The 26,373-nt window shown below is 47.4% G+C and overlaps 1 protein-coding gene across 7 annotated transcripts in view; it reads right to left on the minus strand.

The window, feature by feature from the left end:
* The window catches only part of IGSF5 (immunoglobulin superfamily member 5), a 73,008-nt gene extending 64,861 nt beyond the window's left edge, over positions 1-8,147 (minus strand). For 3 of the 7 annotated variants that reach the window (XR_008422409.1, XR_002072765.2, XR_008422408.1), the window contains exons 1-2: positions 7,500-7,933; positions 3,830-3,907 (exon numbers count right to left, since the gene is read on the minus strand). Coding sequence is in view for 4 of the 7 variants with exons in the window: in XM_019420388.2 (XP_019275933.1) it covers positions 3,830-3,887 (58 nt within the window). In the remaining 3 variants the exon portion in view is untranslated. Of the gene's footprint in view, positions 1-3,829; positions 3,908-7,499; positions 7,934-7,966 lie in introns of those variants that run through there. The other 4 variants (XM_019420388.2, XM_019420387.2, XM_019420389.2 and 1 more) reach the window with 4 other exon arrangements.
* Positions 8,148-26,373: the final 18,226 nt, after the last annotated feature.

Raw genomic sequence — 26,373 nt, forward strand, 5'->3', positions numbered from 1 at the left:
CTGAAAAGAGACCTACAGGCTGCAAAGAGGCAGAACTGAGGGAAGATCACAATTAGCTAAGACTATTCCTGTGTTTGGATAAACATGACAGTTATTCTTTCCTTTGTCTCTGGGCATGGTGGGAAAAGAGAGAAAGTGGGACTCTAAATAACAGCTCCTATTGGCCATCCTCCCTTATCCCAGGGCAGGCCTCTCTAATCCAAGGATCCCTTTGATCTGGGATTTTAGAAAAAGAAAAAAGCCTGAGGAAGAGAAATCAAAAATGATCCCCCAGGGAAAGTCACGGCCTCTGTGCCGACTTGGCTCTTTCCACGAGCCCTGAACTGCACCTTCAGAAGGACAGAAGGAAGGAAACAACCAAATCTACACCCTGAGGAAAGAGATGAGCTCTCCCCACTCCACAGGGAGACAACAGCACGCTCCCCCTACTCCTGATGCAGAACGGTGGGAGTTAAATGGACAGAGCCCAGTGGCTCAGGTGTGGGGAGCACCAAGGTGGCTGAGACCCAAGCCCGCCCTGCCAGGAGCGCCATCTAAGGGTTCCCACGGAACACGCAGACCCATCTGAAACCATGGCTCCCTCACTGCCTAGTGCGAGGTAGAGAGATTATTTCACTCTGGAACACTGTTTGCTCCGAGCCACCAGACTGCACCTGTGACCAAGAAAACGTGCAGGCCACATACCTTACTTTGCAGGTGGGAGGTGAGAGGGAGGAAGAACAAATGGAAACTCTTGTTGGAGTTTGAACCTGACCTCTAATAAATTAAACAGGAGGCTCCAAATCGTCAGCACTACATTCCCCGGACAGCACGTCCCCAGCGGTCTTGGCTACGGCCATAGGTAAACTCGCCTTCAGCCCTGCCTCCTGACTCAGAAGCTGTACCGTGATAATGCGAGGTCCTGGAGCCCCTTTCCTCTCCCTGAATCCTATCAGCTGCGGGTTGTGTAACCCTGCCCTGCACAGAACAAATACGAGAAAATTGACAGTAAGGCCTTTCACCAAACACAAATCCTCCTCTTCCCTCTGTTCCCCTTTCACTCTGTACAGTGAACAGGCAAATCGGGGCAGAGCCACAAGAAAGATCAGTGTCCCCCCCCACCCCACCCCCACCTCCCAGACACTTCCCCTGGGCCACCAGCTGTGGTGGTCACCCAACTCGGGAGTTTGTCCATTTGCAAGGTTCTTATTCACACTCACACTCTCCAGTTCCCACATCGGCAGCCCCCCTCCCTCTGCTTCCTCTCCTGCCAGGATCCTACTCCACCAGGCACCTCCGTGAATGACTGACTGGCTGCCAGCGAGGACCAGACATCTCGTCCACTCACTGCATCCTCCTGTCTGCAAGACGGAAATCACCCAACAGTAGCACTTCCGTGCCTCCTCCTGGCCCTCCATAAATGGACCCCAAACATGCATCCTACCGGCTTTCTGCGAAGGTTTTTTTCCCAGCTCCCTGGGGGAGCAGCTGGATGTCTCCCTGATGGGAGGTCGGAGGCCAGACCCCTCTGTTCTCCCACTGTCCTCCCGCCTCCCTCACTGCACCTGCAGACCCCTCGCCTTCCCCTGCCTCTTACTGAACACTGCAAAGAAACAGTGAAGCAGACCATTAAAATCAAAAGGGAGAAAGGGAAATGCAGGGGATCTGGCAGCAGAGAAATGCTTTGGTGAGGCAGCTGAGAAAATGGGAGTCAGGACAGTCAGAAGGGAACTGAGAAACAAGGGGGGGCGGTCCTGAGGTACCTGCAGAGTCCCACTGATGATGGCAGGAAGCTCGAGTGTCACCGCTGTGCCACCACCACCCAGAACTGCTGTTCACACGGCAGCCAGCACACCAGCATGATCAGACACCCCTACCACCCACCTCCACACTCAGACTTAGTTTAAATATTTTAAACATATACATTTTGGACAAAGACCAGATAACCCTTAACATTATCCTCTTAAGACTTCACTTAGTCTCCCATCAACTTCCTTTGGCCCCAAACTTCACCTTCCAGCCACCAGACTAAGACTACCCTAAATTTATCAAACTCACCAACTCTTTCTGGCCCCAGGGCCTTTGCATGGGCAGTGATCAGTCTGGCATGCCAGTCTTGGCTTTCAAATCTTTGAGGCAATTGTCACAATGGCAACTTTATATTGATTTTTCTACCAATAAGTGCCTAATTCCCCTGCGAGGCTCTAAGTGCTTTGTTAGCAGGGACTATGCCTGGTTTTTTTCATTGCCACATCACAATGCCTACAACTAAATGGCACATAACAGGCCTTCAGTCAATATTCACTGAGCGAATAAATAAGGGTGTTGAGTTCTAAATAATCCATTGCACTGGGGCAAGATAGAGAGGAGAGGACTGGCAGGAACCCTTTGAGTGTGCATGGAGGTTGCTCTCAGCTATTTAAAGTCTACAAATGAAGGTGTCTCTACCCCCAGACTTTCCAAGATGAACCATCCGAGGTGCTCAGTCCATAGCAATGGACCCCATCCCCCAGGGGGCATTCGAATGAGCCCATAACACTCTCCCCTCCTGGAACAGCCATCTCCAGGCCTCCACCAAAGCCTCCCCTTTGTTCCAAACACAACTTCAGGGAAAATGTCCCAGAAAAACCATAGACCCCACAGCACATCAGCTCCCCGCTAAACTGCCAGAAGAGATTTTTGCAACCATGGCTGAAATAGCCACGTTGGAGCCTTATCCCTCAAATGAGTGCTGAGCGTGGTTTGCCAGCCCCTGGACAAGTCCTCAAGCTCTACGCGACAGGGCTGGTGTTTTCCTCTCCACAAACCAGGGCTTATCAAGCGCCTACTAAACACCTCACACTGCGCACAATGAGTCGGGGGTTTCTGAACATCTTTGCCCTCAAATACGCGTTAACACCACAGCCTGGGCCCCTGGGCTTAATGTCTCAACATACTCCAAACCAAAACTTACAAAAGAGTCCTTATTGCCTATAACACACTCTGAGAGTCCCTATATTATTTCATTCTTTTCCGTTTTTCAATAAATATCGAATATTGGGGGAGGGGTATCAGAATGACCAAAAGGGAGGCATTCACGGGAGGTTCTTGGTCTCACTGTTAATACACGAAGGTGTTCAGTTTGTGAAAATTCATCAAGCTGTACCTCCGTGACTTGTGAGCTTTTCTACATGTTCATCATTCTTCAGTACAATCCCTTGAAATCACTGCACAAGAAATACAGGATGGCTACCCTCTAAGAAGTCTAGGCAAGACATAATCAAAAGAAAGCTGGGGGAACCAACTCCAGTCACCCCGAGGACCCCGCAGTCTCAAGCTCCACCTCCTGCAAAGCAGAGTGTGATCGGGAGACCCTGGCCTGGGACCCCCTGGAGTCCCTTTGGACTGACCCCCTGGGGGCGATCCAGGACGAGGAGAAGCTGATGGGAGAAACAGCGGTGGGCCCTTCCCCTGTCAGTAAATGGGAGCTGGGATTATTACCCAGAAAACGGCAAGGTCAGGAGGGCTTCAGGGAGGAGGTGATGTCTGAATTGGGCCTTCCTTGAAGGCCAGATAGAAATGGAAGAAGAGAAAAGCAGGCAGAGGACAGGACAATGACTTACAGGGAGGAAGGGAAGGGCAAACGCTCACAGCAGAGACGACCCAGTGGAAGGACCGGTAGGAAATTCAGTCAAGAGAGCAGGAAGTGCACCCAAGGAAAGAGACCCTTCTGTGGAAAGAGGAAGCAGTGAGAAAGGCCCAAGGAAGAAGCTTCTGGCAGCCACGTATCCAGGAAGCCTCCTCTGGGTTCCCTCCTGCCCGCTTCCAGCGGATGCCCAGGAACATTCCACCAAGCTCGGGAGACCCCTACCTGCCAGCCCAGCCAGGATGACCAGCACGGTCGAGATGCCTTTCCACCTGCCCTCCATCACCACGCGTCTTCTTCACCCTGGGAAAACAAAGCAGCCAGGTAACCATCTGTCACTGACGAGCGTTTGGCATCCCGAGTACGCGGAGCCCCTACCGGCTCATGGGTGTCCGCGGATGGACGGTCGGTGGCACCAGCCTCACCCCAAACCTGCTGGATCAGAAGCTCCAAGGGCGAGCACACAAATCTGTCCAAACAATTAAACAGTGAACCAATTCTGGCCCAGGCTCAAGTTGGAGAATCCCTGCATTAAACGATCTTGCTCCCCAGTCCAGGTATAAGTTATGGAAGGCAGACGGTATAGCCTTACTGCTGACTGACTCGCCAGGATGTAGGGGCGAGGGCTTGCTGCTTTTCATTTCAATCATGATGTTTTAATCACTGAGGGGAAAAAAAAATCCTCCCCGTAACAAGTTCACGTTACCAAAAGGGAAAACAGGTGAAATAGAACATAAGCTTATTAGAAGGTGCCAAAACGTATATATAGAGAGAGAACAGGGGGACGTCTGCAAGGGGTCGTGTGCGTGCATGGGGTGGCCGGCTGTAATTACAAACAGGCAAGTCACAGAAAGTCTCCCGGGAAGATGCTCCGTGAACAGTGAAGGAGGTGAGGTGACAGCCACGTGGATATCTGCAAAGGAGCTTTCCAGGCACAGGGGCAGCAGGTGCAAAGGCCCCGGGGTGGGACCATGCCTGGCATGTTTGAGAGGCACTGGCGTTGGGGTGGAGTCAAGGGTGAGGGAGAGGGGGAGAGGTCAGAGCTAGGAGAGTTCAGGGTAGACTGAGCCCTAGGCAGCTCATGGGGAACCTGTCGTGTGCACCTCTTGGCCCTTCCTTCCAATCCCTTTGTTCTTGGATAAACCTCTTGCTCACCCCTCCATCCCTACATGTTCTCTTTTTATTTTTATTTTTTCCTTCTTCCCTGTGGTAGGCCCATGCAACACAGTCACCAGCAACGTGTGGTCCCACTGGAGCATGTAAGGTAAATCACCCACTGAATGTGTGGGGAACTGCCCGCAAAAACAATGGCCCCTTGGCTCAGCAAAGGGTCTCTTTCTTTCACAGTCTTCAACACCACCACCATGTGGAGCACAGCTCCCTACCCAGGGGATGGTTTTCACTTTGGCTTTGGGGTTCACACAGACGTCACAGCCCCATCAACTGGGGAGGGGGGGCGGGCGGGACCCTCCCTCTGAAATGTGGGGCACCGGGTTTCATCAGAGACCCCCCCCCCCAGAGCTGTGGGATTTTGTAATGGGCTGACACCTGTCCGGGGCTCCCGTCCCCTTTCCTCTCCTACAGCCGAAAGAGGCCGACCCCACAGCAACACAAAAGCACAAACACAGGAAGTGAAACAGGCACAAGTAACCACCACACCTCACGTCTGCGGAACCCATTTCACGCTGAAGCAGTGATCCTGGCTATTCGGGGCTCACGAGAAGGAACGCGGGTTTCCACCCCTCTGTTTCTCTGATGTGTTGGGAAAGCAAAATTCAGCATGCGTGCTAAACCATAACCACTTGCGTGCACGGCACGGCGCAAGGTTCAAAGTCGGTGCCGCTGTGGGGACCCCAGCCCCCGCGGGGTCTAAAACACACGCCGCAGAGCTCCACAAATAGGCCCCGGGCGGCAAGCTGTGCAGCAGCCGTACCCAGGCCGGACTGAAACCCCAGCCCTCCCAGACGGGCTCCAGGTCCCCAATTATGAAGTGCCAATAAATCATTTACTAATTTGCAAGGTTCAATGCACACCGCTCTGACAAGTCGGTGGCTAGACCGGTCGTCTAGAAGGCTACACCCCAGCTGAGGATGCGGGAGACACTGAGCCCTCGTAGAGAAGATTACGCATCTCACCGAAGGCCATAAATGCCAAGCTTGGACCCAGTGCTTATTGAAATTGCAGCCGAAGTTTAAGGTCCATTAGGAAATACCGATAACCGTGCTGAGTCAGGCCGAGTCTGAGTGCTGTGTTTTCTAAAGCCTCTGTTCGGCCTCCGTCCCTCACACACCCTTCTGGCTTCTTCTCTGTAAGAGCGGTGACTGTGTTTCCCCAGAGCCCAGCAGAACCCCGGGACGGGCAGGGCAGGAGTGCCCAGTGAGGTCCAGGGAGCCCTGGGGCAGGATTGCTGCAGGAGTGGATTTGTGCCGGGCTGGTATTTGAAGGATGTGTGCAGAAACGAGCCGTCCCTTCGCTTTAATTAAATGAGGACCTATTGCCAGGTAATTTGCAAGTTAACATCTCTGTGGGATAGTTGGACAGACCCCGGAGATTTCACTTCCCAGTCATTTTGTTATGGAAGACTTGAAGTACCTACTTCTCGTTGAAAACCTGCAAAGTCTTCTTAAAGTCTTAAGTCTTGTTAAACGGTACTAAACACAGGACAGCCGGGTGGCTCAGTCTGTGGAGCAACTGACTTCAGCTCCGGCCATGATCTCACAGGTTCATGGGTTCCAGCCCATGTCGGGCTCTGCACTGACAGAGCTGAGCCTGCTTGGGATTCTCTCTCTGTCCCTCTGTCTCTGCTCCTCCCCTACTTGCTTTTTCTCTCTCTCTCAAACTAAATAAATAACTTTAAAAAGAAAACTGTACTGGTGCGCCTGTGGGGCTCAGTCCGTGAAGCATCCGACTTCGGCTCAGGTCATGATCTCACAGCTCGTGGGTTCGAGCCCCGCGTTGGGCTCGGTGCTGACAGCTCAAGCCTGGAGCCTGTTTCCGATTCTGTGTCTCCCTCTCTCTCTCTGCCTCTCCCCCACTCTCACTGTCTCTCTCTCAAAAATAAACATTAAAAAAAAGGTTTTTTTATTTGTACTAAACAGGAGTTAACCTCCAACCACTCCCTTACTGCCCTGACAAGGCAAAAACCACACGGAAGGTGTGTGAGGGGCCACCGCACTGATCTCAGGAAAGGAAACTGCCGCGTTTCATTATCTCACTCAGTGACCCCCACACGCAAGCCCTCGTTTCTGGGTCCCTGGAAAGAGCTTTGCCAAGGTGCCTGCCACACTTCTTGCTACAGGCAGCAGCATGAAGCCAAGACCCAAAAAGAAAGCTGGGTGCTGGTCAGGGTGAGCGAGAATCCGTCACAGCAAAATCCACGCAAGGGGGCTCGCTGCAAACGTCTGTGCCTAAATATACATAAAGGCTGCACTCGGACAAGCCCACGTCCTGCACCCCTACATCCGGAGGGGCTGTCCTGCCTGCAGGAATGAGGCCCCCGTGAGGGCTTCCGGAGACTTCCGTGAGGCTCTCCTTCCCACAGGAGGAGAAACGGCATTTACAAGTGCGGGGAATGACCCATGGGGCCACGGTGACTTTCCAGCCCTGGAATCCTGACCCCCCCCCAAATCCCAGCTGGCTCTCAGCTCTCGCCGCCCCCCAGACAGCGGCATGCTATGACAGAGGCTCTCGCTCCATCAGAAGTCATCTTGAATTCCTGAACTCCCCGAACAGCCTGCTTTCTTAATGTTTAACTGGGTGGAAGTTGGGAAACAAAGAGTGTGTGTTGGTCCTGGGACACTTTCCCGGGGAAAGCGAGCGACCCGCCCCTCGGCCCGAGGACAGGTGCCCGCGGACCCGCTGGACGGACGCCCACCGCTGGCTGGAGCTGGCTCACCTCGGGCAGGAAGTTCTCCTCTTCCGGCGTCACAGAAGGTTCTCTGATCCCAGAGGCATCTGGGCCTCCGTCCTCCCTCCACGCAAACGCAGGAACAAACCTGTGTGGCCGCCGAGAATCTCCACCCGGGTCGCCGGTTAGCAGGAAGTTCCTCTTGAAATGGCCCTGTCACGTCACAGGCCGGGCTGTAAACACAGAGGTGGCCCCTGCCTGCCACTGGCCCCTCGCTCCCGGAAGGTGTGCATGCCCCAGAGTGACATTTTCCCTGCTAATCATTAGCCAGCCCCAAACAGCAAGCCAGGCCGCCCAGCGGGGCCTGAGAAGGTCACAGCCTCCGGGGCCACCACTGCTTCCCCTCGGCCCTCTGCCCTGGCTCCTCTTCTGGGCCTCTCTCTCTCTCTCTCTCTCCCTCTCTGTCTCTCTCAGTCCCACAGAGCCAAGCCCTTGGGGGCCGAAGGTCCTCTTACCCAGGCTGGGGGCCCTTCCTGCCCGAGGACGCCGGCCTGGACAACCTTGTTGATCTCTGGCGTCAGCACGGGGCCTGGGGCTGGCCGAGCCGGTTCCTTCTCGGCCAAGAACCTCCACACCCACAAGAAGACTCTTCGGTGAAAGAAAAGTAGTCCTGAGGGTGAAACCTTCTGGAATGTGGCCGCACTTTCCCGAGGAGCATTTGTAGGAAAACTGCTAAGAGGTTTCTTTGGCCCTCCCACGCCCACACCCAGCCAGCACTCAGCCTGAACAAAGGAACTTGGCTTCTTAGAGCCCGTGGAAAATTCTGGAAGAGACCACCACCTGGCACCCACCACACGGCAGCACCACGTGGAACTGTTTGCTCTTATGCCGTTCTCTCTCAGCACCTGCCTCGTCTCCCCCACTGCGTTTCAAATTTTTTTTAAGGTTTATTTATTTTTGAGACAGAGCGCAAGCAGGGGTGGGGCGGGGGGCAGGGGGAGGTTGGTTAGGGAGACAGATGGGGACCCAGAATCCCAAGCAGGCTCCGAGCTGTCAGCACAGAGCCCAATGTGGGGCACGAACCCACAAACTGTGAGATTGTGACCAGAGCCAAAGTCAGTGGCTTAACCGACTGAGCCACCCAGGTGCCCCTCACCCACTGCATTTTAATCTTGTCAGGGGACTCAGAGCCAAGGGCGTCTGAACAGAATAGACACCAACAGAGGGTGTGGATCACGCACTTAGCGTGAGACCCTGAAACAAATAAATAGGGGGAAACGGTTCTTCCCAGTGGAACAGAATCAGAATACACCACCCCCAAAATATGCCAGTTTGGCATAGAGATTTATTTTAGGCTAAAAATATTTGAGATTTAAGAGATTAAAAAAAAAGCCTTCTTAGAGATTCCCTTTTCTGACTAAAAGCATTAACTACTGGGGAATACGGCTGCCATAAATTCCTTTATAGGGTGGGTCCACTAATGAAGCCTACTGGAGATCCCTTCTTCAGGGGGAATTTCCGACTCTGAATGAGAATAAGTTCAAAAGACCACTCATCACCTGTATAGATAAACATTATCACAAACCTTCTCCTCTCTTGTCTCTTCTACTGAAAATCTATTTGTCCTTCCAAAAAAACCCTATTTGTTTTTCCCATAAGAAGACTTTCTCCACACCCCCCCCCCCCCCCCCCCCCCCCCCCCCCCCCCCGCCTTTACTCTCCCCTTCTAAATTAGGTATATATAAGTATTCATTCCAACCACTTGGTTCCTATATGCATGCAGATTACACCTTTATCCTGCTAACCTGGCTTCACAGGTCCCAGGCATTGTACCTGAGAGGGCAAAGAAAAAGGTTTGTTTTCCTCCTCCCCTACAAGGCCCTGTGCTGGTCAGAAAAAAACGGTGAGCGAAACAGATTCCAGGAGTTAACAACACGTGAGTCAAATAATCTCTCAAATATACACAAGGTTGTGGCATCTTATTTATGAGCTATGTCCCTGAAGGCCAAGCATAATTCAAAACTCAAATAATTCCCAAACAATGAGCCACTGAAATGAACACCCAAGGCCAATGTAGCTGATTTTTATCCCTGATACACTTTTCCTCATTTTCTCGGCTTCAGCACGAGTCATTTAGAATATCAGTCAGCACCCGGGCTCAGTGCTGACAGCTCAGAGCCTGGAGCCTGCTTCAGATTCTGTGTCTCCCTCTCTCTCTTCCCCTCCCCCGCTTGTGGTCTCTCTCTGTCTCTCAAAAGTGAATAAATGTAAAAAAAAAAAAAAAAAGAAGAAGAAGAATATCAATCAGCACCAGGAGTCCCAAGCACTGACCTTCAGAGCACAGCTCAGCCTCAGCATAACTACTGGAGACTATTGTTAGAGCTTCTAGAAATTTTGAGTTATGATAACAATGAGAGTGTAGGGGAGGGGAAAGATTTGTTCCCATACCCTCCTTGGTTTGGTGGGTAGGGCCTGAGAATTAAACTGACAAAAGACAGATTGACAAGAGAAAACAAGAGAACAGCAAGATATCAAGAGTTTATTGATGCATACAGGTGGGGGAAACTCGGTGCTGAGTACTCAAAGGAGTCTTAACAAGACAATACACTTGAAGAGAAGTGACAGGGCAAAGGAAAAGAAGTCCAGGCTTTTAAGTGTGGCAAACTGTGGGAAGGTGAAGACGGGGGGGGGGGGGGGGGGGGGGAGACTAAAAGGAAGGTAAGGGTTGTATCAGGTCAGGTTTGTTGTAACCATTCTGAGAAGAGCCCCCAGTGACGAAGATGGTGTTTGCCCTTCCTGATACCCGCGAGGGGAGGCAAAGTTTGGGGTCTGCTGTTTCTCAGTTATCTTCAGCTTACGATAATTCTTATGACAACCTGGCCCATTCCGGGGTGCTATATTCTGATCCCCTACAAGTGCTGTATGACGTGCGTACGTAACAACAGTAACCACCTCGGAGGTGCCCCAAAGATGCAGACCCTGGGCCTGGGCACTTCTGTCTACCAGCTACCCAGCCTGGAAACCCTGTTTCCAAATCACTGGAAATGCAACTCTGAGACTGTGTGGTCTCGAGGGACTTTTTTTTTTTTTTTTTTTTTTTTTTTTTGGACTTTGGGAGGTTTTCATTATTTCAAAGTTTGAGCATAAAGACAGATGTACTAATATTTTTAGCCTATGCTATTTTAAATTTTTTTAATGTTTATTTATTTTTAGGAGACAGAGAGACAGAGTGTAAGCAGGGGAGGGACAGAGAGAGAGGGAGACACAGAATCTGAAGCAGGCTCCGGGCTCTGAGCCATCAGCACAGACCCTGCGGGGCTGGAACCCACGAAGTGCGGGATCATGACCTGAGCCGAAATCCGACGCCCAACCAACTGAGCCACCCAGGCGCCCCTAGCCTATGCTATTTTAAAATCACAAAGTTCAAATCTACCTGAAACATACTCACACTAAAATTCAAATTGTGGTAAAGACCCCTAAAAAAGCTTTGTTGAAGGTGCAGGGGTTGGGAGGGGGGTTCCTGAGGAAAGGCATTTGAGCTCAGGTGTGGGGGTGGGCATGTTAGGACCACACTGGGTAGGAAGGTGGAGTTCAGGAAGGACCATGGCGGGGTGGGGGGGGGGGGGGGCGGGCGCAGATGAAGGGTGTGCCTTGAGTCAGGGTGGGTGGTGGGAGGCCCCAAAAGCCTGAGGAAGTTGGAGAGCCTAGCCCGGCTTGAATGCAAAGGGGTGGGAGTTGGGGTAGGGCTGGCAGGGGGGGCAGGGGTCTTCCATTAGCCCAGAGAAGAGGCAAGGTCCAGACTAAAGGGTACAGTCAAGATTTGGGGTTTTGTCCTCACATATAGAAAGGAATGTCAGGGGGCACCTGGCTGCTCAGTTGGTCGTGCATCAGATTCTTGCTTTCAGCTCAGGTCATGATCTCACAGTTCCTGGAATTGAGCCCCGTGAGTGGAGCCTACTTGGGATTCTTTGTCTCCCTCTCTCTCTCTGCCCCTCCCCCACTCACATCCACTCTCTCTCCCTTTCCCTCTCTCTCTCTCAAAATAAATAAATAAACATTTTAAAAAATTGTAAAGGAATGTCAGGAAAAGCGGTGAAAACCTTTTAAATGAGCAAAGAAGGTTGTGGGGGTTTCATGAGCCCACCATGAAGGCACGTGAGGTGTCTTTCCCATTGTTGGCTTTATTCAGTCATAAGGCAAGGTTAACATAGTTATGAAGCAGATTCAGGATTATATGTTGCGTTTATGTATTATTTTTGAGAGAGACAGAGCATGAGCAGGGGAGGGGCAGAGAGAGGGGGAGACACAGAATCAAAGCAGGATCCAGGCTCCGAGCTGTCCGCACAGAGCCCGACGCGGGGCTCGAACCCACGAACTGCAAAATCATGACCAGAGCCGAAGTCAGATGCTTACCCATCTGAGCCCCCCAGGCGCCCCCATTGCACTACACTTTTAATTTGGCTTCTTACACGTCACCCAAAGCAAAGCACGAGACAAGTTACACAGCCAGTTAGGTAGAACAGGACGTAAGAAGTTAACGAACCCAACGCGAAGTCAGCCTGTGGGCACCCGGTTGAGATAAGGCCTCCGTCGGGTCTGGGTCGGAGCTCAGAGCTCACTGTTTATTATGTCCAAGCAGCGGAGGGTCTCTTTTCCTGTTGGAGATGAACCAGGCAGAGTCTTTGGCCGCAGCTGCCTTTCTGAGGCGGTCAGACACAGAGGGGTCACGTCCGAGGAGTCTGACAGTTTGCTGCAAAAACCCTCCCTTTATAAAGGGATGTCATCAGCGTTGGGCCCCTGCAGGCCTCCCCTGCTCCTGCCGGTTATCAGTTCCGGGGTGTCTCCAGCCAGTGCTGGTTTCAGGGACACCTGGTCATAGCTACAACGCCCTTGGCTGCTTACATCACTGCTTTGACACAAGTCGCTGCTTGACATGAGTGACTCCATCTTGCTCTCTACATGGGGTCACCTGACGTAACAGGACCTGAGCTGTCTTTGAGCTCTTAAAAACTCTAAGTGTGTGACGGTTCATTTGATATGTCAACTTGACCGGGCCATGGGAAGCCCAGAGAGCTGGTTAGACGTTATCGTGTGGAGTGTGTCCCTGAAGATGTCTCTGTAAGATGTCAGCATTTGAATTAGGAGACTGAGGAAAGCAGAAACCCCTCCCCAATATGGGTGGGCCTCGTCTAATCCACTGAGGGCCTGGAGAGAACAAGGGGTGAGGAAGGGCAAAATTTCTCTCTCTGCTTATTAGCTGGCACACGCAACTTCTCCTTTCCCCAGACATTGGTGTTCCTGGTCCTCAGGCCTTTGGACTAAGGGCTTCAGACTTACACGGGAGCCACAGTACCCGCTCCCCTAGGACTTCCCCATCCTCCAAAACTGCATGAGTCAGTTTCTCATAAAACATACATACATATATAATACATACATACATATATGTTGTGCAGCCGCACCCCAGCAGACCCTAAGCCAAGGGTGGGTGGTGGTCTCACCATCAGAGAATTGACCCAGAGACAGCAATCAAGATATAGGCTTACTGGACTCTGGAAAACAATATGGAGATTCCTTAAGAAATTAAAAACAGAACTACCCTACGACCCAGCAATTGCACTACTAAGTATTTATCCAAAAAATACAGGAGTGTTGATTTGAAGGGGCACATGCACCCCAATGTTTATAGCAGCACTATCAACAATAACCAAAGTATGAAAAGAGCCCAAATGTACATTGATGGATGAATGGATAAAGAAGATGTGGCATACACACACACACACACACACACACACACAAACACACACACACACACACACACACAAACACACACACACACACACACACACACACACACACACAATGGAGTATTACTCAGCAATCAAAAAGAAGGAAATCTTGCCATTTGCAACAACATGGATAGAACTAGAGGGTATTATGCTAAGCAAAATTAGAGAAAGACAAATATCATATGATTTCACTAATATGTGGAATTTAAGATACAAAACAGATTAACATAAAGGAAGGGAGGGAGCCTGGGTGGCTCAGTCAGTTGAGTGTCCGACTTCAGCTCAGGTCATGATCTCACCATTCACGAGTCCAAGCCCCACATCAGGCTCTGTGCTGACAGCTCAAGCCTGGAGCCTGCTTCGGAACCTGTGTTTCTCTCTGTATCTGCCCCTCCTCTGCTCTCTCTCCCTCTCTCTCTCTCTCTCTCTCTCTTAAAAATAAATAAATATCAAAAATTTTTTTAAAAACATAAAGGAAAGGAAGCAAAAATAAGATAAAAACCAAGAGGGAGGCAAACCATAAGAGACTCTTCAATACAGAGAACAAACTGAGGGCTACTGGAGGGGAGGTGGGGGGGGGGGGATGGGCTAAATGGGGGATGGGCATTAAGCGGAGCACTTGTTGGGATGAGCACTGGGTGTCACATGTAAGTGACAAGTCACTAAATTCTATTCCTGAAATCATTGTTACACTATATGTTAACTAACTTGGATTCAAAAAATAATTTTTAGGGGCACCGGGGTGGCTCAGTCGGTTGAGCATCCGACTTTAGCTCAGGTCATGATCTCACAGTTCATGGGTTCAAGCCCTGCATCAGGCTCTGTGCTGACAGCTCAGAGCCTGGAGCCTGCTTCAGATTCTGTGTCTCCTTCTCTCTCTGCCCCTCCACCACTCCCACTCTGTGTCTGTCTCAAAAATAAATAAAAAGTTTTTTTAAAAATTCTATAAAAAAATTTTTTAAGAAAAAAGAAAATAAAAAATAATAAAATAAATAAAATAAAATAAAATAAAATAAGATAAAATAAAATAAAAATACATCGGCTTATTGGGGGAACTTACATACAGGGAGCACAGGAGTGGCCAACTAGATAAAGCACCTGCTGTTTTTATGATCTAGCACGTAGCCCCCTTACTACCTGCAGCCTTTGCCCTCCTTACAGGGCCAGCATTCCAAGGACATCAAGGGCTGCCATCCAGATACTGTTGGTCACAATTGAGATGCTCCAGGTTGGTTGCCCCCTGGGCCCTTGACCTCGAGCACGGAACAGCAGGTTTCCACATTTCCTGCTTGTTGGGGCTCTAGCGGGAAGACGAGATCTGTGTATTCTGAAGCCAGTGGTTTACAGGGGCGTTCAGGGTGTGCTTACACAGACCAGCATCCAGCGGGAACCACACCACACACCTTACTGCGTCTATTCCTAGAGAACCAACTAATGCAAAGTTGTAAGAAACCTATAGTAATACTAATTATTCTAGCACACAGATACACAAGTGAACTTTGGTGAAGAAGCACCTGATTTTTGTGTTCCAGATAATGACCAGTTTCATATGTATTTTTTAGAGTTTTCAACATTCGTAATAGCATATGTATGTGTGTTCCTTGAGTTCTCCATTGAACCTGTTGTAACATCATGCTGGTTCCCTCATTAATTAGTGAGTTAATAAAATCTCTGACACGTGCTCCTTTCATTTAAAAAAATTTTTTAATTAAACATTAAAGATAAAGAGAGAGAGAGAGAGTGGAGAATATGGCGGCGTAGGAGGACGCTGAGCTCACCTCGTCCTGCTGATCACTTAGATTCTGCCCACACCTGCCTAAATAACCCACAAAACCTCCAGAAGACTAGCAGAACGGACTCTCCGGAGCCAAGCATAGACAAGAGGCCCACGGAAGAGGGTAGGAAGGGCGGAGAGGTGGTGCGTGCTCCACGGACTGGCGGGAGGGAGCCGGGGTGGTGGAGGGGCAGCCTGCCCCGCAAGGCGGAGCCCCCAAGTCTGGCTTGCAAAAGCAGAGGGGCCGGACAGAGTGTGTTCTGACAGCCAGCGGGACTCAACACCTGGAATGTTAAAAGTCAGCAGCTCTGCTCAGAGAGTGGGAGGGCGAGAGGACACCGGGAGGGAGAGGTGTTGAGCCCCGGGAGACAGAACTCAGCTCGCGGGGAATAAAGGCGCTGTCCAGCGCCATCTCCCTCTCCCATCCCCCAGCCGAAACCCCAGAGGGAACCAGTTCACCAAACTTGCTTGCACCGCACAAACACCCAACGCTGTGCTTCTGTGGATCCATCCCTCCAACCGGTCGGCCTCCCTCTCGGTGCTGCAGGGCCCCTCCCGCAAGGGACCACCGTTGGCAAAGCGATCTGAGCCTGCCCCTCCCACCCCTGTGCACCTTGTGGATCCACCCTGGCTAATACGCCAGATCCCATCGGAGCAGCACCACAAGCCTGGCAGTGTGCAAGTAGCCCGGACAGGGGCCACACCACTCCACAGTGAGTCCTGCCCCTGGGAGAGGGTAAGATAAGGTACACACCAGTCTGATTGTGGTCCCAGTGGTGGGCTGGGGGCAGACATTGGGTCTGACTGTGGCCCCGCCCACCAACACAGGTTACTCCCAATGGCACAGGGGAAGTGCCCTGCAGTTCCGAAACCACTCCAGGGACTATCCAAAATGACGAAACGGAAGAATTCCCCTCAAAAAAACCTCCAGGAAATAACGACAGCTAATGAACTGATCAAAAACGATTTAAACAACATAACAGAAAGTGAATTTAGAATAAGAGTCATAAAATTAATTGCTGGGCTTGAAAACAGTATAAAGGACAGCAGAGAATCTATTGCTACAAAGATCAAGGGAATAAGGAACAGCCAGGAGGAGCTAAAAAAATGCTATTAATGAGCTGCAAAATAAAATGGAGATGACCACAGCTCGGATTGAAGAGGCAGAGGAGAGAATAGGCAAATTAGAAGATAAAATTATGGAAAAAGAGGAAGCTGAGAAAAAGAGAGATTAAAAAATCCAGGAGTATGAGGGGAAAATTAGAGAACTACGTGATTCAATCAAATGCAACAATATCCGTATAATAGGAATTCCAGAAGAGGAAGAGAGAAAGAGGCTGAAGGTGTACTTGAACAAATCATAGCTGAGAACTTCCCTGATCTGGGGAAGGAAAAGGGCATTGAAATCCAAGAAGCACAGAGAACTCCCTTCAGACGTAACTTGAATCGATCTTCTGCACAACATATCATAGTGAAACTGGCAAAATACGAGGATAAAGAGAAAATTCTGAAAGCAGCTAGGGATAAATGCGCTCTAACATATAAAGGAAGACCTATAAGACTAGTGACAGACCTATCTACTGAAACTTGGCAGGCCAGAAAGGAATGGCAGGAAATCTTCAATGTGATGAACAGAAAAATTATGCAGCCGAGAATCCTTTATCCAGCAAGTCTGTCATTCAGAATAGAAGGAGAGATAAAGGTTTTACCAAACAAACAAAAACTAAAGGAATTCATCACCACTAAACCAGCCTTATAAGATCCGAAGGGGGATCCTGTGAGACAAAGTACCAGAGACATCACTGCAAGCATGAAACCTACAGACATCACAATGACTCTAAACCCATATCTTTCAAATAATAACACTGAATGTAAATGGACTAAATGCTCCAACCAAAAGACATAGGGTATCAGAATGGAGAAAAAAACAAGACCCATCTATTTGCTGTCTACAAGAGACTCATTTTAGACCTGAGGACACCTTCAGATTGAAAGTGACGGGATGGGGGTGCCTGGGTGGCTCAGTCAGTTAAGCATCCGACTTCAGCTCAGGTCATGATCTCGCAGTCCGTGAGTTCGAGCCCCGCGTCAGGCTCTGTGCTGACAGCTCAGAGCCTGGAGCCTGTTTCAGATTCTGTGTCTCCCTCTTTCTCTGACCCTCCCCCGTTCATGCTGTCTCTCCCTGTCTCAAAAATAAATAAACGTTAAAAAAAAAAAGTGAGGGGATGGAGAACTATCTATCATGCTACTGGAAGTCAAAAGAGAGCTGGAGTAGCCATACTTATATCAGACAAACTAGACTTTAAATTAAAGACTGTAACAAGAGATGAAGAAGGGCATTATATAATAATTACAGGGTCTATCCATCAGGAAGAACTAACAATTATAAATGTCTATGCGTCAAATATGGGAGGCCCCAAATATATAAAACAATTAATCACAAACATAAGCAACCTTATTGATAAGAATGTGGTCATTGCAGGGAACTTTAATACTCCACTTACAACATTGGATAGATCATCTAGACACAGGATCGATAAAGAAACAAGGGCCCTGAATGATACACTGAATCAGATGGACTTGACAGATATATTTAGAAGTTTGCATCCCAAAAGCAACAGAATATACTTTCTTCTCGAGTGCTCACAGAACATTCTCCAAGATAGATCACACACTGGGTCACAAAACAGCCCTTCATAAATATACAAGAATTGAGATCATACCATGCATACTTTCAGACCACAATGCGATGAAGCTTGAAATCAACCACAGGAAAAAGTCTGAAAAACCTCCAAAAGCATGGAGGTTAAAGAACACCCTACTAAAGAATGAATGGGTCAACCAGGCAATTAGAGAAGAAATTTAAAAATATATGGAAACAAATGGAAATGAAAATACAACAATCCAAACGCTTTGGGATGCAGTGAAGGCAGTCCTGAGAGGAAAATACATTGCCATCCAGGCCTATCTCTAGACACAAGAAAAATCCCAAATACAAAATCTAACAGCACACCTAAAGGAAATAGAAGCAGAACAGCAAAGACACCCCAAACCCAGCAGGAGAAGAGAAATAATAAAGATCAGAGCAGAAATAAACAATATAGAATCTAAAAAAAACTGTAGAGCAGATCAATGAAACCAAGAGTTGGTTTTTTGAAAAAATAAACAAAATTGATAAACCTCTAGCCAGGCTTCTCAAAAAGAAAAGGGAGATGGCCCAAATAGATAACATCATGAATGAAAATGGAATTATTACAACCAATCCCTCAGAAATACAAGCAATTATCAGGGAGTACTATGAAAAATTATATGCCAACAAACTGGACAACCTGGAAGAAATGGACAAATTCCTAAGCACCCAGCCACTTCCAAAACTCAAACAGGAAGAAATAGAAAACTTGAACAGACCCATAACCAGTGATGAAATTGAATCAGTTATCAAAAATCTCCCAACAAATAAGAGTCCAGGACCAGATGGCTTCCCAGGGAAATTCTACCAGACATTTAAAGCAGAGATAATACCTATCCTTCTCAAGCTTTTCCAAAAAATTGAAAGGGAAGGAAAACTTCCAGACTCATTCTATGAAGCCAGCATTACTTTGATTCCTAAACCAGAGACCCAGCAAAGAAAGAGAACTACAGGCCAATATCCCTGATGAATATGGATGCAAAAATTCTCAACAAGATACTAGCAAATCAAATTCAACAGCATGTAAAAAGAATTATTCACCATGATCAAGTGGGATTCATTCCTGGGCTGCAGGGCTGGTTCAATGTTCGCAAATCGATCAATGTGATACATCACATTAATAAAAGAAAAGATAAGAACCATATGATCCTGTCAATCAATACAGAAAAAGCATTTGACAAAATTCAGCATCCTTCCTTAAGAAAAACCATCGAGAAAGTCGGGATAGAAGGAACGTACTAAAACATCATAAAAGCCATTTATGAAAAGTACACAGCTAATATCACCCTCAATGGGGAAAAACTGAGAGCTTTCCCCCTGAGGTCAGGAACACGACAGGGATGTCCACTCTCACCGCTGTTTAACACAGTGTTGGAAGCGCTAGCATCAGCAATCAGACAACAAAAGGAAATCAAAGGCATCAAAATTGGCAAAGAGGAAGTCAAGCTTTCACTTTTTGCAGATGACATGTATTATACATGGAAAACCCGATAGACTCCACCAAAAGTCTGCTAGAACTGATACATGAATTCAGCAAAGTTGCAGGATACAAAATCAATGTACAGAAATCAGTTGCATTCTTATACACTAATAATGAAGCAACAGAAAGACAAATAAAGAAGCTGATCCCATTCACAATTGCACCAAGAATCATAAAATACCTAGGAATAAACCTAACCAAAGATGTAAAAGATCTGTATGCTGAAAACTATAGAAAGCTTATGAAAGATTATGGATTCCATGCTCATGGATTGGAAGAATAAATATTGTTAAAATGTCAATACTACCCAAAGCTATCTACACATTCAATGCAATCCCAATCAAAATTGCACCAGCATTCTTCTCAAAGCTAGAACAAGTAATCCTAAAATTTGTATGGAACCACAAAAGACCCCGAATAGCCAAAGTCAAGTTGAAGAAGAAAACCAAAGCGGGAGGTATCACAATCCCAGACTTTAGCCTCTACTACAAGGCTGTATTCATCAAGACAGCATGGTATTGGCACAAAAACAGACACATAGACCAACGGAATAGAATAGAGACCAGAAGTGGACCCACAAAAGTATGGCCAACTAATCTTTGACAAAGCAGGAAAGAATATCCAATGGAAAAAAGACAGTCTCTTTAACAAATGGTGCTGGGAGAACTGGACAGCAACATGCAGAAGACTGAAACTAGACCACTTTCTCACACCATTCACAAAAATAAACTCAAAATGGATAAAGGACCTGAAGCTGAGACAGGAAACCATCAAAACCCTAGAGGAGAAAGCAGGGAAAAACCTCTCTGACCTCAGCCACAGCAATTTCTTACTTGACACATCCCCAAAGGCAAGGGAATTAAAAGCAAAAATGAACTATTGGGACCTCATGAAGACAAAAAGCTTCTGCACTGCAAAGGAAACAATCAACAAAACTAAAAGGCAACCGACGGAAAGGGAAAAGATATGTGCAAATGACATATTGGACAAAGGGCTAGTATCCAGAATCTATAAAGAGTTCACCAAACTCCACACCCGAAAAACAAATAATCCAGTGAAGAAATGGGCAGAAAACATGAACAGACACTTCTCTAAAGAAGACATCCACATGGCCAACAGGCACATGAAAAGATGCTCAACGTCGCTCCTCATCAGGGAAATACAAATCAAAACCACACTGAGATACCACCTCATGCCAGAGTGGCCAAAATGAACAAATCAGGAGACTATAGATGCTGGCGAGGATGTGGAGAAACGGGAACCCTCTTGCACTGTTGGTGGGGATGCAAACTGGTGCAGCCGCTCTGGAAAACAGTGTGGAGTTTCCTCAAAAAATTAACAATAGATCTACCCTATGACCCAGCAATAGCACTGCTAGGAATGTACCCAAGGGATACAGGAAGGCTGATGCATAGGGGCACTTGTACCCCAATGTTTACAGCAGCACTTTCAACAAAAGCCAAAGTATGGAAAGAGCCTAAATATCCATCAACTGATGAATGGATAAAGAAATTGTGGTTTATATACACAATGGAATACTACTTGGCAATGAGAAAGAATGAAATGTGGCCTTTTGTAGCAACGTGGATGGAACTGGAGAGTGTTATGCTGAGTGAAATAAGTCATACAGAGAAAGACAGATACTATAGGTTTTCACTCCTATGTGGATCCTGAGAAACTTAACAGAAGACCATGGGGAAGGGGAAGGAAAAAAAAAGTTAGAGAAGGAGGGAGCCAAACCATAAGAGACTCTTAAAAACTGTGAACAAACTGAGGGTTGATGGGGGGTGGGGGGGGGGGGGTGGGTGATGGGTACTGAGGAGGGCACCTGTTGGGATGAGCACTGGGTGTTGTATGGAAACCAATTTGACAATAAATTTCATATTAAAAAAAATTAAACATTAAACATTTTTCATTTTTCATTTTAGGTTTTTTAATTAAACATTTTTTAAAAATTTTTAAATGTTTATTGATTTTTGAGAAAGAAAGAGAGACAGAGCATGAGCAGGGGAGGGGGAGAGAGAGAGAGACTCAGAATCTGAAGCAGGCTCCAGGCTCTGAGCTGTCACCACAGAGCCCAATACGGGAGGGGCTTGAACTCATAAACCATGAGATCATGACCTGAGTGGAAGTCAGATACTTAACCAACTGAGCCACCCAGGTGCCCCAGATGTATATTTTAAGAACGCGAGAGGGGGATGGATAGAGAGAGAGCTACAGAGGATTATGCAGAAGACTCTGCACTGACAGCAGCGAGCTGCATATGGGGCTTGAATTCACCAACTGAACCGCGAGATCATGACCCAAGCTGAAGTCAGACGCTCAACTGCTCAATGGACTGAGCCACCCAGGCACCCCGTGTTCCTTTCAAATTTGTATAAGAGCCACAATCTTAAATCCCAGGAACAGGAAGGAGTTCTTTGAGCACTTTAAGCAGATAAGGGCCATGATCTGTGTAGAACTTTTTTAAAGTACTAAGAGCAGTAGGTTAGAATACATTTACCTGTGTTGTGTTTTTTTTTTCTTACAGAAACGGCTATTTCATGTTAAGCTCAACCTAATATAAAGAAGAAAATAAAAACCATCTATAATCTCAATATCATCCATGGATAAGCATTATAAATTTTTTTCCACCTTGCATTTTATTTCTATTTTTTTCCCAATATATGAAATTTATTGTCAAATTGGTTTCCATACAACACCCAGTGCTCATCCCAAAAGGTGCCCTCCTCAATACCCATCACCCACCCTCCCCTCCCATCAACCCTCAGTTTGTTCACAGTTTTTAAGAGTCTCTTATGCTTTGGCTCTCTCCCACTCTAACCTCTTTTTTTTTTTTCCTTCCCCTCCCCCATGGGTTTCTGTTAAGTTTCTCAGGATCCACATAAGAGTGAAAACATATGGTATCTGTCTTTCTCTGTATGGCTTATTTCACTTAGCATCACACTCTCCAGTTCCATCCACGTTGCTACAAAAGGCCATATTTCATTCTTTCTCATTGCCACGTAGTATTCCATTGTGTATATAAACCACAATTTCTTTATCATCAGTTGATGGACATTTAGGCTCTTTCCATAATTTGGCTATTGTTGAGAGTGCTGCTATAAACATTGGGGTAAAAGTGCCCCTACGCGTCAGCACTCCTGTATCCCTCGGGTAAATTCCTAGCAGTGCTATTGCTGGGTCATCGGGTAGGTCTATTTTTAATTTTCTGAGGAACCTCCACACTGCTTTCCAGAGCGGCTGCACCAATTTGCATTCCCACCAACAGTGCAAGAGGGTTCCCGTTTCTCCACATCCTCTCCAGCATCTATAGTCTCCTGATTTGTTCATTTTGAAGCATTATAAATTTTTAATGAGTGGCTTCTATTATTTTCCTTACTTAAAAAGTGATACATATTCACTATGAAAAAAAAAAATAGACAATGCAGGTAATCCAAAAGGAGAAACATTTTATTTTATTTTAAATATATATTTGTTGACTTTTGAGAGAGAGAGAGAGAGAGAGAGCGCGCGCACAAGCAGGGGAGAAGGAGACACAGAATCGGAAGCAGGCTCCAGGCTCAAAGCTACCAGCAGAGAGCCCAACTTGGAGCCTGAACCCACAAACCGTGAGATCATGACCTGAGATGAAGTCGGAGGATTAACCGACTGAGCCACCCAGGCGCCCCAGGAGAAACATTTTAAATAGATTGCTTTTAAGCACACCATGAAGACAAGCACTGTTAACAGCATGGTGTGTATCTGCTAAAAAATGTTCAGATGGGACCTCCTGTTTAGTAGTCAAATTTTATTTACTTAACATATTACAAATCCCTGTCCCCAGTCAGTAAATACATTATTTTTAATGACTAGGCATAATTCCGTCAACGGATGATAGCATCACTTACCTAAGCCGATTCCCTCTGTCCAGCTTCGCGGTGCATATGGTGATCAACACCGTCTCAGCTGATCAGAGAGTCTGCCCCTGATGATTCCTTAGGATCCGTTCTGAAAAATGCAGTTGCTATGATGAAGACAGTAAGAACATGAGTAATGGGGGGGAAGTGGGGGAATAAATAGGCAGAGAAGAGAGGATTTTTAGGAGAGTGAAAATACTCTGCACGATCCTATAATGGTGGGTGCACGTCACTATACATTTGGCAAAATCTATGTCATGTACAACATGAACCTCAGAATGTGACCTTATTTGGAGACAGGGTCTTGGTAGATGTAACTAGTTAAATTAGGTAAGGTCATATTGGATTACAGAGAGCCCTAACCCAGTATGACTGGTGTCCTTATAAGAAGAAAGGAATGTGAGGGGCGCCTGGGTGGCCCAGTCAGTTAAGCGTCGGACTTCGGCTCAGGTCGTGACCTTACAGTTTGTGAGTTGACAGCTGTCTGCGGACAGCTCGGAGCCTGGAGCCTGCTTTGGATTCTGTGTCTCCCTCTGTCTTTCCCTCCCCCACTTGCACGCTCTCTGTGTCTCTCTCGAAATGAATAAATACACTTAAAACAAAAAAGAAGAGAGCAATGTGGACACAAAGATATACACAGAAGAAAGAGTGCTGGAAGGCACACTGGGGTGTACCAGGTGACAACAGAGGGGGAGATTGGGAGTGACGTGTTTACAGGGCACCAAGAGTGGCTAGCAAGCCCCAGAAGCTACAAGAGGCAGAGAAGGAGTCTCCCCCAGAGGCTTCAGAGGAAACGAGGTCCTGCCAACACCTTGATTTCAGACTTCCAGCTTCCAGAACTGCAAGAGAATAAATGCGGGTTCCTTCAAGGAGCCTATGGGCAGGACTTTGTAACTGTAATCCTAGGGAGCGGTTACAACCACTTAAGCAAATGGCCTAATGTCTTTCCATAAATTTATGGATTCCTACAGAATATTTGAAGTGGCCAGAAGAGTATTGCCTTATGGATGTACCATCAGTTATTTAAAGAATTCTTTATTATTAAACATTAAGTTGCATCTATATATTCGATTCTAGACATGTTCTCCTTGAAGAACCAGGTATACATTCATGTATTATATAGTAGAATATGACTTTATATCCTTCTTCATGTAACACGGTATCATGAGCATTGTTCCCTACCATTAAAAGCCGTGCATGAACACTGTCTTAATGGCTTCATAATAACGTGCTGTATTATGATTCATAATATGACATCATTATTATAAGTATCATCATGACAGTAAGAATACCCATGTGGCTAAACACTATGTTGCTTCCAGCTTTTTAGTATTGAAAATAATACTGAGATGAATGTATTTATGTACAGAGTGTTGGGCTGGGGGGTTGTATTTTGCATTTGGTACTGTATCTACATTAGGCTCTTTTCATTAGGATCATGTAAAAACATTAGTCACTTTAAAATTATTGATGAAGGGGCACCTGGCTGGCAGTCGGTTAAGCGTCCGACTTCGGCTCAGGTCAAGATCTCGAGGTTCGTGAGTTTGAGCCCCACGTCAGGGTCTGTACTGACAGCCCAGAGCCTTGGAGCCTGCTTCAGATCCTGTGTTTCCCTCCCTCTCTGCCCTTCCCCCACTCATGTACTCCCATGCTCGCTCTCTCTCTCTCTCTCTCTCTCATAATAATAAAAAAATTTTTTTTAATTAAAAAAATTTTATTGATGAAGTTGGGGCACCTGGGTGGCTCAGACAGTTAAGTATCTGACTCTTGATTTCAGCTCAGTTCATGATCTCAAGCCCTGTGTCAGATTCTGCACTGAGAGCACAGAGCCTGCTTGGGATTCTCTCTCTCTCCCTCCCTCTCTCTCTCCTTTCTCTCTGCCCCTCCTCTGCTCTCACATGTTAGCACAATTCCCCCCCTCTAAATAAATAAATAAACTAGAGGCCCCTGGGTGGCTCAGTCAGTTAAGTGTCCGACTTTGTCTCAGGTCATGATCTCACAGTTTGTGCGTTCAAGCCCCGTGTCAGGCTCTGCGCTGACCCCTCGGATCCTGGAGCCTGCTTTGGATTCTGTGTCTCCCTCTCTCTCTGCCCCTCCCCCGCTCATGCTCTGTCTCTGTCTCTCTCTCAAAAATTAATAAGAATTTAAAAATTTTTAAATAAATAAACTTAAAAATATATATGCTGATAAAGTTGAAGGAATTTCCAGAACTATGCCAACTTATGATCCCACATGCAGTGTCAAAGATGACTTACTTCACCACACCCTCAACAGCACGTGATATTGTCATATTTGTGAGTGTGGTTGACTGGAGTGCAAAGCTGATAGACCCCTCCTGGGACTAGGAATTTGCAAAATGCTCTCTGTCCATGGTGCTCCTTGAGTCACGAAATCCCCGGAGGAAGGTCCATGAGAATAATGTGCCCTTGAAGTTGCCAGGGCTGCTTTCTTTCCTAAAGAAATGCCTTTGGGGATTCCTGGGTGGCTCAGTCGGTTAAGCATCTAATTCTTGGTTTAGGCTCAGGTCATGATCTCACAGTTTGTGAGTTCAAGCCCCACATCAGGCTCTGTGCTGATGATGCGGAGCCTGCTTGGGATTCTCTCTCTCTCTCTCTCTCTCTCTCTCTCTCTCTCTCTCTCTCTCTCTCTCTCAAGATAAATAAATAAGCTAAAAAAGAAAAAGAAAAGAAAAGGGGGGGACTTTCTGCTGCAGCCTGGCCCTATGCCCACAGTCCCCACCTCATGACAGTCCTGTGTCATGCAGCCCACACACTAATGGCTGGACACTAAAAGTGACCCTTGAAAGCAACCTAAGATTCTCAAAGACAAACAAAAGATTTTTGAAAATGAATTTGAAAGCATAGGAAAGTATAAACTGCCTTTGGGAACCTCATCATCTAATTTCTTCTATTTTACTGCAGAATCATCCTCATGTCAGACTGGCCTGATGCCTCACAGGTGCGTGTGGCTGAGGAGTGACCACATCGCCCTCTCTTGGCAACTCAGGCTCACTTAGGGGTTCATGTTGCTTGGAAAATGGAACTCCCTGTGTGGGTCACCGACCCAATCAAAGGAGGGAGGTGGAGATTCAAGCCCAGTGAAGCCAGGCTTTAATCAACGTTCTTGTAAGAGCAGGTGTCTGAGGGACAGGCACACTCAGGGCAGTTACAGCAGACAATTTATCTCCTAGCATTCAAGTCCCTCCTCTGGTTCCTCTCTGGCTGAGCACTACAGAGGTGAGTCCCTCCCCTGGTTCCTCATTGGCTGAGCACTACAGAGGTAAGTCCCTCCCCT

The sequence above is a fragment of the Panthera pardus genome, unplaced genomic scaffold (assembly GCF_024362965.1).
Source record: "Panthera pardus isolate Hobbes unplaced genomic scaffold, ASM2436296v1 HiC_scaffold_16, whole genome shotgun sequence".
Lineage (NCBI taxonomy): Eukaryota > Metazoa > Chordata > Mammalia > Carnivora > Felidae > Panthera > Panthera pardus.